At 50.9% G+C, this 11,906-nt stretch overlaps 1 protein-coding gene across 1 annotated transcript in view; it reads left to right on the top strand.

Moving 5' to 3' along the window:
- Positions 1-11,906, top strand: part of SDK1 (sidekick cell adhesion molecule 1) — a 619,404-nt gene that overhangs the window by 536,894 nt on the left and 70,604 nt on the right. The window contains exons 30-31 of the mRNA XM_008068469.1: positions 5,304-5,407; positions 8,295-8,365. Of these exons, the coding sequence (XP_008066660.1) occupies positions 5,304-5,407; positions 8,295-8,365 (175 nt within the window). The remainder of the gene's footprint in view (positions 1-5,303; positions 5,408-8,294; positions 8,366-11,906) is intronic.

Genomic DNA, 11,906 nt, shown 5'->3' with positions numbered 1-11,906 from the left:
ACCGGGGCTAGTGTGGGGGCAGCAGTGGCCATGGGTATGCTAATATCGCCTTGGCCACCCCACACGGCACCCCCAGGAGGTGTACTGTGTGGAACGCAAATCTTGACCAGAGTCCATGGGCATCCGAAGCGGGTCACACAGATTCTCTGAGGTCTGTGCCACTGTTCCCAGCTCAGGAACCCGTGAGCCACCCATGGGCCAAGAAAGGAGGCAGCTCAGCAGGGTGCAGTGACTGCTGTCTGTGACCCCAAGTGATACCATCACCCTCTTCCATCTCGTGGTCCAAATAGCTCTCCTCCATCTGGAAACCAAGGTTGATTGGTCCCCAAGCACAAGGATTGCTTCCAGCAAGTCCAGAGTTCTTCCTGCCTTCACCTGAAGGGACGGCATTAGTTCAGATCCGCATGTTGTCAGGTTGGAGTGTGGAAAACACCTTCCATGCCTGCAACTGCAAGTGCACACCTTGCATTAGTCAGGGAACGGAGGCTGGGGCAGGATCCATCTGGTGTCCGCTTCTGAGGTGTTTTCCATAGTGATGGAGTTGGGTGACTTCCAGAAGGTTACAGCTTTCTATCAGGACTTCATTGCCATCATTATTATCACCACCACCATCATTGCCATGATCACCTCGGCATCATATGGCATACGGTTATTTCCCAAACTCTTGCCAGATGTTGTCTCATATGATGCTTGCAACAACTGTGCAGAGACACAAACCAGACGTTTTACTATTCCCATTTTTCAGATGAGGAAGTTCGGGTAGAAGTGTCTTAAGTAATGATCGTGCTGTGCCTCAACTTCTCTAAATGGAAGTGATAACCCTAAGATTTTTGTAGCTCTCACATTCCATGAGCCTGTAGGCCAAGGCTTCATCGACACAAACCATCTCTTGCAGCTAATTGATGAGGGTCTGTGAAGTGTGAAACCCCCAGGCATTAGCCTCTGAACTCCAAGCTTTCAGCAGTTGGTCTCCCCTCAGCAGCCACTGGCTTTGAAAAAGTCCATCACTGGACGCTTGCTAAGACTCAGCCTTCTCAACTGTAAAAGTCAGGACTGAAGGAAGGATCCTGTCATCCTTTAAGCTCTGTGAGTCCCAGATTTGCCTCGTTTCTGGCAGCCAACAAATAGGCACTCCAGAAAGTCAAACCGTCCTCCAGGTCTCTGCCAGCCTTTCCTTTACCCTTTTACCCTTTGAACAACAGCAGTAGAAAGTCCAGCCCTCCTGGGGAAGGCACTCCGAGTTGCGGGTGCCATCCACCTGCAGCCCAGAATTCTCCTGGCATGGCCCCAAGGGGCAAGGGAATGTGGCCAGGCGTGCCCAGTCTCACTTTAATAAACCACACCGGTGCTTAACTTAATTAGCACTGTGCTTCTGGATGTAAATAACCTCATCCCTTTGTGGAACCATCTGAAAGGAAGAAGGAAAACATCCAACCACCTTTCCTGGAGGCTTCTGAAATCTAACTGACTAATTGTGTGCCTGGGACTTCATGTTGGCATGGAGAGGTCCATGTTTCAGGACAGACAGTTTAATTTGCTATAGTAGAGACTGTTGTCAATTTCCTAATGGGCCAGAACTAGGACAGATGCTTCCTCGACCTATCAAGAGGAAACATGTCACAGGCAGGATCCCAGGAAAGCAATATATTGTACACTGCCATGGGATAATCTCCCTTCCTGTTTAATAATCCTGACAGCTACACTTTCCTTTTACCAGTTGCGTGAAATCTGCCAGTATCCCAAAACTGTGAGGCGTTTAACCATCTAAATCTAATGACTGTGACTACATTTAGGACCATGGGCCTAGATCACCAGGGAGAAGGGTTGGCGTCACCAGTGGCTGGTTGATGGTTAAAGTTGCGAGACTGGGTGGTCTCCCCCAGAAATGTGAGCCCAGAGTGACATGGAGATTCTGGATATCACCTTGAGATAGACAGTGGCAGTGTGCACCCAGAGGTGGTGGCACCCCTGGCAAAAACGGTCTCCTCTCTACCTTGGGGCTTTCCTGCCATCATGGCTGCGATAGATTCAAACCAAAACCAGAAGGGCCCAGAGGGAACTACCATGTAAAACAGTAGGGACTCGATTAAAGTCAGCACACTGGCCCTAGTTTCACTGGGTCATTGTTTTTTCATATAATATAGTTCTTAAAAAATACTGTCATTTAAAAATCAAGTGAACTTGGCCAAGAACATTACACATGAGCATGGTAGTCATTTCCTTTGTGATGTAATAGAGAATTTTAACATACATTTTCAGGGCCTTCAAGATAAATAAATGAAGGCTTTTTAAAAGACTCACATTTTATATTATAATCAAGTGAATGAATGAATGAATACATGGAGCTCCTTCTGTTCAAAAGACTCTGTATTTATCCCTGAAGGAGAAACACTGAACTGTCAGCCATGCCCCACCTCCATCCCCACCCCAGAACACTTTGGATGTGGAGGGGACATTTGTGTATGTGAGCATCCATCCAAGGCAGTACAAGTACAAACTTGTTTCCAAATATATCGGTTCTTGACTGGGGACAGCAAGAGTTCTGATGCCACATCTGGATAGTGAGGAGGGCCCTGTGTTATACAAATCTATTCATTTCCTAAGTTCGAAGTGGTTAGAAGTAAGAGTTTAAATAACAGGTATTATCTCAAAAATGTCCCTAAATCTGTCCCATTTCTCACTTTGGGTGGTGGGAATTTGGAAGATGAGGCATATGGAACGAGCAAAGGGCCAAGGGAAGCTGCACGCTGCATCGCAGCAAGACAAGAAAGAGGAAGGAACATTTATTAGTTGCTGCTGTGTGCCAAGATCTGTTAGACTCTATGAGGGTGGTTATAGAATTTAATTTTCACAACAACCCTGAGAAGTACGGGTGCCGTTATCTCCATTTCGATAGATGAATAAAGTGAGACTCAGAGAAATCAAGTGACTTGCCCAGATTCATGACGGCAGAGGATTTTGAATTCTGCTTTGCTGACTCCACAGAAAAGGCTTGAGTAGGCCTAGAAGTGTGAACAGAGTGCAGAATTTGGGCAAATGAGAACGGTTGCAGGAGAGTATTCCTGGATTGCTGTTTGCGCATCTGCTCCTTTATCAGGAGTCACTGAAGTCCTGCTATGCCATAGGAGGGAGCATGGAAGGAACAATGGGATGGGTCACGGATCAGGCTTTAGGGCTGGGAGGTAGACCGCAGCTCTGCAGAGAGATGACAAGGGAGGCTGGGGAGCTACTGTGTGGGACCACAGCGCCAGCAGAGGGGATGATACCGTCACTGCCAGCACATGTCTCTTCAGGACGAGGGGCAGTCACTCCCTTGCCCTGCTTGAGTCGCTGTTGGCCTGCTCTCTGGGTGCTGGCATGGCTTCCAAGAGGGTTAGCTCCTGCAGACCAGCCGTCTGTGTGTGCCCTAAGACACTCAGAGACAGTTAATCAGTCCTTGGTGAAGAAGCAAGCCTGGCGAGACACAGGTCTCCTGCCAGGAGCTCTGCCCTCTGGTCTCCTTTGCACCCAGCCCCATTTGTCTCAGAGCCAGGCTGATTTGTCCAGTCACCTGACATGCACGCCCTGCTCATGCGTGTGCCTAGTGTAGCTCCAGGCCCAGGCAGGTCAGCAGAGAAAGAAGGACTTCAAAGAACCTGCAGTGTGGCTCCAAATCATTAGCAAACCATGAAATACTAAACTGTGCACTGCTAATATCATGGCAGAGTAATTACTGCAGCACCTACTGTGTGCCAGGTATAATGAGAATTTTTTTTTTTTGAGTTGGAGTTTCACCCCGTCACCCAGGGTAGAGGGCAGTGGCACACTCACGGCCACCCCAGTATCGACCTGCTGGGCTCAGGTGATCCTTCTGCCTTAGCCTTCCAAGTAGCTGGAACTACAGGCGTGCGCTACCATGCCCAGCTAATTTTTTTTTTTGATTCATTGTAGAGATGAGGTCTCGCCAAGTTGCCCAGGCTGTTCTCAAACCTGTAGACTCAGGCAGTCCCTTCACCTCGGCCTCTGTAATGTGAATTTTCACATGTATTCTCATAGGCAACCCTCCCAGGAAACCTCAGAAACAGAGCACATTGTCCTTCTTCACTCCTTCCCTCAGGAAGTCATCCCTGGGCTTCCTCGCCTACTCTTTCTGTAGCAGTGGGAAGGGCATCCACGAGGAGTGGCCAGCCAGACACTGAGCATGAGTGGGCGTGGGATTGGCAGGGCAGATTGCACGGAAGCTTTTGCCTAACGTCTCAGTCTCAGGCATGGTGTGGGGCTTAGCACAGGAGACCCAGCGCCTCTGGGACGACTCGGCAGATGGATGGAAGGGAGGAAGGAGGAGGAAAGGGCGGGCGGGAGGGAAGGGCGGGAAGGGAAGCAAAGAAGGAAGGAGGGAAGAGAGGGAGGGAGGGAGGGAAGATGGGTGGATGGAAGAATGCCAGAAGTGGTAACCCCAAGCCATGCCTTGCGGAGCATTAGTGCCCCTGAAATCTCCATCATCAAAGGGCTGGGAATGTTTTTTCACGTGGACAATGGACATGGATACGGGCGCCAAGTATTGCCGTTTCTCAGTCTTCTGGCAAGTGGGCAAGTGAATTCATCTAACTGGGCCTCAGCTTTCTCATCCTTGAGGTAGAACTAATGAAGAGCCCCGCCTCTCAGAGTCTGTGTAGGCTAAATGGGGTGATGCCTGCCAAGCGCCTAGCATGATGGCTTAGTAAATCGAAGAGGTGCAGGGCCGCAGGAGCGTGGCTTTGGACAGCCACAAGTCTGGGCCCAGCTGGGACAGAGCTCTGCAGGGCACGCAGGGCACGCGCAAGGCCAGGCATCAGGCAGGAACTCCTGTTACACTCCTGATCAGCATGAGGGCTGATCTAAGGAGCCCCTCCTGAGACTTTCTCTGCGTTCCTCAGAGAGCAGCGATTTGTCTTGCAGGAGTGTCTCTAATTACAGGAGGTAGGGATGTCTCCCTGAGGAGCCCTGAGCAAAACCTCCCTCCCTGGCCAGGAAGTTCTGAACTCCCCTCCCCTCCATGAAGTTCCTCTTTCTCTGGGCACTAGGACAGTCAGAGTGCCCAAAGGCCATTCCCCGGACAGACTCAAGATCCCCTCGGAGCCCCTCTCTCTGCCAGCCGGAAGCAATTCAGTCTGACCTGGGGACAGCATCCTCACTGCAGGGTCATCTGGCCCAGGCTCCTGCAGGAACCCTGAGCTCTGGCAGGGAAGAGATCCACCCCTGTCTCTGGCCATCACCAGGAGCGCTCGAAGGCAGGGCAGGGTGGCAGAGTCCCCAGGCAGTCACGGGTTTCTTTCACATTTCAGGCTGAGGCCCTTCACCTCCTACAAGCTGCGCCTAAAAGCCACCAATGACATTGGGGACAGCGACTTCAGTTTGGAGACAGAGGCGGTGACCACGCTGCAGGACGGTGAGCATGCTGACACCCAGACTGCTTTCCTGGTCCCTGCCCCTGGAGCCTGAGACACTGGCTCCTAGAGAGAGGCCCTGCTTTTGTCTTGAGTCAGGAAGGGGTCACTAGGGAGCGGTGGTGAGCAGTAGAATGCCATTAGCCACAGACAGCCTGGAGTATTCCTGCACACCCTGCAGTCGTAAATCAAGGCTTCAAGGGCTTCCAAATGGAATAGAAGTTTCTTTGATTGGCTTCCAAAGCCCCTACTATCCATTCCATTAGCATTCCAGAAATTGAATAATTGATAGGGTCATTAAAAATAAATGTCAGTGGGTAGCTGGGCTTTAAGAGGTTTTCCCAATTTTCCTAATTCACAAGCCACTCTGTTTGACAGTAGTGCAGGTACGTGTTGGGAAGTGATCTCCGCAAAGCACCAGGTGGCTTCTTTCCCCCTCTGTCCTATCTCAGAGGTTTTAGGCCTGCAGATTTACTGTCATTTTGTGTGACCCAGGCCTGCAGTGAACCTGGGAGGCAGCTCCATCAGCCACGTCCCACAGTGACAGCCTGGTTGATAGGAAGGAGAAAGATGGAGAGTGAGTCACGGACAGTGTAGCTCAGCTCCCTGGCTGGAAAGCTGAGCACTCAGTTCACCCAGCAGTGCTTTATTATAATTCCCTAAACCTACCCCCAAAGCACTGTCTTTTCCATTTAATGCACCGGTGGAACAATTTTCAAGTAAACCCAATTTCCAGCAGGCTCACCCTGTGACCTCACATCTTCAGTTCCACTCTTTTTATAACCTGGAAGTTTAGTTTCTCCAACATAGGCCTCATGTGACCTTAGGGACCTGCAAAGGGCTTGAGGCAAACCATTCTCAGCTTCCCAGCAACTCCCAGAGCCGGTTTTGCTGCAGACCCAGTGAAGCAGAATCTGCAAGGGCCTGCTACTCGAATGAAAGGGGCTTCCAGCTCCCCGACGGGTCCCAGCCGTGCTCCCAGGAAAGGTGGACCTGCCCCTAGAGAAACCATGGTTGGCTTTGGTGGCTCCTGATTCTCACCCAAACTCTTTCCTGAGCATGAATCCTAGGAGTTTCTTTATTTCAAGGGAAGGCCAGTGAGAGTAGAGAAGTCACCCTGGGCACATGGTGTGGTCCAGTGTCTCTGGGAGCCCTACTGGGCCCTGGGGAGCTGGGATCAGCCTCAGGAGCTCATAACATGAGGGAAACAAAAGTGGAGGCAAGCTCAGAGGTTCTTGGAGGCTGAGGCTACTTGTAACTGGAAAAGCTTTTCTAATTAATCTACTTAAAGTAGGGACTAATTTCACACTAAACCACAAGGGAAAGGTTTCATCAGAACTAAAGTACAAAACCAAAACTATTTAACCGCATTCATTTTAATCCTACACGTAACATGGCTGAGGTAATATTTGCAGCTGGGCACTAATTCTTAGAATAAAGAAGAAACCACGCAGGCTGATTATACTGTTGTAATATCTCTGGCAGATCGTGTGAGAGCCAAGAACAACAGCCCCTTTTGACCTCCACTGTTCCATCCAAATGGGCCATTTCTGAAAAAATATTCAAGGGCCTCTCGAGGTTCCTGAGGCCTTTCTTGTCCTTTGATATTCAAATCGGTGCTTTGATGCACCTATCTCGTCATCATCCTTTTCGGAGATCTGAAATTTCTCCTTGCAGTGGATTTGCATTGCACTTGTGTCGCATGTCTCCTGCTAGCAGCTGGAGAGTGACAGGCACGGACTGACCCCAGGGGCTGGGGAACCCTCACTAAGTGGGGAGAGTCCTCTGAGTATGTGGATGGTCTGCTGATAGACGTTTCTTATTATGGTGGAGGTGAGGGCACAGCCCCACAACTTGAGGAGGTTGGGAACCCTGGGGGCTGCACTCCGGTGTGACCAGGAATCTGGCTAGAGGGTCGCCCAGGAGGCCGGAACGGCAGGAGGTTCAGAGGGCAGGAGGGAGAGGTCCCCAAAGTGGAACAGGAAGGTGGAAGTGTGACTGTGCAGGTGCTGCCAGGGCTGGGGACTGAGGAGCCGCAGGAGAATCGGAGCAGGTGATCCAGGGGCCGACTCCCGAGTGCTGAGTAGAGGGGAGGAGTTGGCAGACACACAAGTGGGGTGCAGGAAGAACATCCTCGTTCAGTTCGGGGAGTATGTCTGGAACGACGAATGTGTTTTGGGATCCTGCTGGGTGTAGGGACCCTACAGCTGGGGAGATAGAAAGGGGGTCATTCAGTATGCCAAGATAGGGATGCGCATATCTGGAGGGAACCGAGGGGCATAGGGAAGGGAGGCAGAAGAGGCCTCCTAGACATGGTGGATGACAAGAAGGATTTCAGCCTGGCCAGAGTGTAGGGCACAGCCATGAGCAGAGGTTAAACCAACCTTGTTCCTCCAGAAACCAAAGTAGAACTGCTGTGACCACCCTGAAACATGGCGGATTGCCCTTCGGCCCTATCCCAGCAAGCTGCAGCCTTGCCAGAAATCAGCCTCCTTTTGTGATGGTTACATTAGTGTTTCAAACCATGAACACTGTGACCTGGCTTGATCATTTGTCCTCTTCAGAAGTAGCTCTGACCTTGGGGGATCTGGAGACAGGGAGTTGCTAGGACACCATCATTGGAGGAGTGGCTCTCAGGAAGTCCACCATGGAGAGATCTTAGTTGGGTCTGTTTGTCAGGGCCATTGTTAGAATTGGGTTCCTTCTATCCAGGCATTGGCTCTGAAGGGAAATCTCAGGAAGCTCTGAGAGAGGGTGAGAAGAAGGGCCCCCATGGGGAAGGAGAGAGTCAGGCTTGCTAGCTTCCTCTTTGTGGGTGCCCTGGGAAGGGAGGGGCGGTTGAATACTAACGACTATTCTGATCCCCGCTTTCTTTCTGTGTGGTTTCAGTCCCAGGAGAACCTCCAGGTTGTGTCTCAGCAACACCACACACCACTTCGTCCGTTCTGATCCAGTGGCAGGTAGGAGCCTGGGGAATCACACGTGTTCTGCACAGTGTGTTCTTACCCCTCCTTGCTCAGCCACGCTGGCTGGATGTGGACTGCAGGCTGGCCCCATGCTAAGTGTCTGAGAGTAAAGTCAAGGAAACTCCCTTATCAGGCTTCAGACTCAAAGGAAAATGGTGTCAAAGTATAATTTCCAAAATGCTAAAGCCATGACTACAATGCACATGAAGAATGAACCTGCCCGTGGCTATGCCCTATACGCCGAAATCCTTCTTATCATCCACCATGCCTAGGAGGCCTCATCTGCCTCCCTTCCCTAGACCCCTCTGTTCCCTCCAGATATGTGCATCCCTATCTTGGCATACTGAATGGACCCCTTTCTATCTCCCCAGCTGTAGGGTCCCTACACCCAGCAGGAGCCCAGGTTATTAGGGAGGGACCAGAAGGATGGCAAGTCTGGTTCAGACAGCATTAGGAGAACTGGATGTTTATGGGCATTGACCAAGGCCATTGGAGCAGGGCTTCTGTGTACATACCAGCCCATATTGTCCCACAGGGCAGTAAAACTGTCGCCTTTGGAGTCATCTTTTCTAGAGAAATCATTTACAACCAGACAAAATGCCTACTGGATTACACAGATTTTCCCAAAGCCTGGGTCTTTAGTCTCCAGTGAATAGAGAATCAAACTAAGGAACATTTCCCCAGATCGTCCCGTAACCCTTTGTGGGGCTGTGGAACAACGCATTGAAAGGACACTCTGCTGTCTCCTTTCCCAAGTCCCAGTGTTGCATAATGTTTGCTAGCAATGACAGACATCAAGGACAAAAAATAACAGAGGGCAAAACCGCCAAAGGAGGCTGCAGGGAAGCCCAGCCGAGGAATGAAGCCAGGCTCTGTAGGGCCAGCCTCAGCCTAGGACCTGGGGTGGCCAGGCCCAGGAGCAGAGGAGGCAGATGTTGTGTTTCCCTGGAGCTGGAAACATGACAGACCAACGGGCAGGGGGCCAAGTGTTGGGACCAGAGTCGAGGCTCTGGCCAACAAGGCCAGAATGGGGGGCTGTCATGCTGGGGAAGGAGTACTGTGGGGTGGAGCAGGTGCAGGGTAGGCGCCGTGTGAGGTCAGGATGGTCCAGAGTGGCAAGTGGGAGCCAGAGGTCAGGAGAGTGGTCTGTGTGAGCATCGAAGCTGATGACATGATTAAGGAGAATGGCAGGGTGCCTGAGTTGATGGGAAGGAGGAACTGGTTTGGGAGGTCAGGAGAGGAAACTGAGAGGGGAACGGTGGTTGTGTGCGTGGGGAGGGGTCCTGTGCAAAGAGAGGGGCCACAGAAAAAGGGCAGCAAAGCTGGGAGACCCAGCAGAGGCTGCTGGAGGGCCTCAAGGGGTGAGTTCTGGGCGGACATTAGCTTCGCCCCACAGGCACTGAGGACAAGGCCCAAGGCTGAGCGAGGACAGGAGGCGTTCGCGTGTGCTGGAGACTCCTTTAGGGCCAGGCTGGGGCCGAGAATGCCAGGAGCAGAGAGAGAAGGGTGGGTGGGTAGCGCCAACCTCAGACTTGGAAGGAGGGGCTTGAGGCTCAGGGCACTGATGGTGCAGGGAAGAGCCAAGTAGGAGACCCGGGCCGGGGTGGTGACAGCCCAGCTGGCAACCGCTGCCCTTGGAATGTCTCTGCTTCTTCAGCCATGTTGTAAGGTGGTGTGTCAGGACGTGCTAGGTTGGATCATAAGAAATGTGACCGCGCTTGAGGTATGAAAGTGGCAGTTTCATATGATCCAACCACACATGGCTTGACACTGCCACTTGTGTGAGGGATAGAGAATAGTTTAATAAGCCGGGTTTCTGTTGAGAGCACATAATCTCCTTCAAGTATCGACAGAGGAATTGTGGGCCACTTCTTGTCTCCCTTGTATTGCTTAGTGGCAGCTTCTGTAGGTAGGATAGGAAGGAACCTTGCCAGGGGATAAAAAGACATTTCCAAATGTCTCCTGGTGAAACCAGAAATCCGCTGCTGTGGCATTTGACCTGTCTAGGTTTACCAGAGCATAAGGGACTGGAGTGGAAAGCAAGAAAACTCAGCTATGACTCCCGCCCTGTCTCTGGGAAGCCACACCCCTGATCTGTCTGGCAGCCACTGGCAAAGGGACAAAGGGCCTGGCTCTGGGTTCTTTCTTTGTGAAAACAGAAGGTCACAGGGTGGCCTGTGAGGCCTCATGCAAGATCTCTGGTCTTCGAGGTCCATTGGACTTCTGTATTCGTGCTGACTTCCATTGGGGTCTTCGATAGGAGACGTTTAGAATGGAAATGTGAGGTCCCCACACTTCTGGTTTCCACCCTCCACTAACACAATCAACTGAAAGAAGATTGGTCCTTTGTACTATGCTGAATTCTACCCGAAAATTAGCATTTTCTTTGTAGACAGCAGCAGCCTGCTGATAACTAGGCAAGCTCCTTTTCTATAATTCTATAAAGGCAGTGAGCATCAGGGCTGGGGTGCATCACCCCTCCAAACAAGGACTGTGAGCACATTGCCTGATGTCAGCCCCAGTCCTGCCTCTGACAGTACTGCTGGATGACTCTGGGAAGTGGTGGTGGCTGCTCCCAAGGAACCAGGCTTGTATCTACACCAGCTAGCCGCCTCCAGAGCTCAACAGAACAAACTAATTGCAAGAAGGCCAGAGCAGGAGGTGGTCAGTATGGCGTATCATAGAAATAAATGCCTGTCAACTGCCAAGCAATGAAAGTATAATTAAAATTATGAGTAATTTACTAAGTCAGAATGAGCAGAACAAAGGAAAAAGAAACTAGGCTTAAATATAGATTTGTATTCCAAATGAAATGTTTCACCTGTAAACCTCTTTTTTAGTAATTTGTTTAAAAATGCAAACACCGGCTGTAATTCAAGGCTGCAGGCCCATTTGAATGCCTCCCCCATCACAGCCTGTCAGGTTTGATTCTTCTTAGTGGGACAGTCAATCTTTGCCTTTCATGGGGTCCAGCTCGGTTTGCATCTGAGGATTTGAACGTGTGTTCTAGACAGCAGTGGCATTGTCTTCACACTGAGTGTAGCTCATAATAGGCATTAATGTTTCTGAATTGATCACAACACTTAAGCTGGCTGTTCTAAACCTTCCAGTGGATCATGCAGTCTGCCACTCAGAAGTGATACCCCCTCGTGTTGCTACAGGTTTCTCTAAGTGGGTTTGAGGCTGTTTGTCGTTTTGTTTTGTTTGGAGGCAGGGTCTCATTCTGTCACCCAGGCTGGAATGCAGGGCATGATCACATCTCACCACAGCCTTGACCTCCTGGGCTCAGGCAATCCTTCTGCCTCAGCCTGCTGAGTAGCTGGCTCGATATCAGTGCCCCCATGCCCAGCTAATTTTTTTATTTTTTTGTAGAAATGAGGTCTCGCTATGTTGCCAAGGCTGGTTTTGAACTCCTAGGCTCAAGCAATCCTTCCACCTTGGCCTTGAGGCTGTTTTCTAGCTAAGAAAAAATCCTTTGCCTGAGCCCACAGGTTCGAGACCCGCCTGGGCAGCGAGACCTCATCTCTACAATAAA

This window comes from Carlito syrichta, unplaced genomic scaffold (genome assembly GCF_000164805.1).
Source record: "Carlito syrichta isolate Samal-C Ts95f unplaced genomic scaffold, Tarsius_syrichta-2.0.1 Scaffold311002, whole genome shotgun sequence".
In the NCBI taxonomy this organism is placed as follows: domain Eukaryota; kingdom Metazoa; phylum Chordata; class Mammalia; order Primates; family Tarsiidae; genus Carlito; species Carlito syrichta.
The sequence above is the reverse complement of the archived record's forward strand: the minus strand, read 5'-3'. Positions and strand labels throughout refer to the sequence as shown.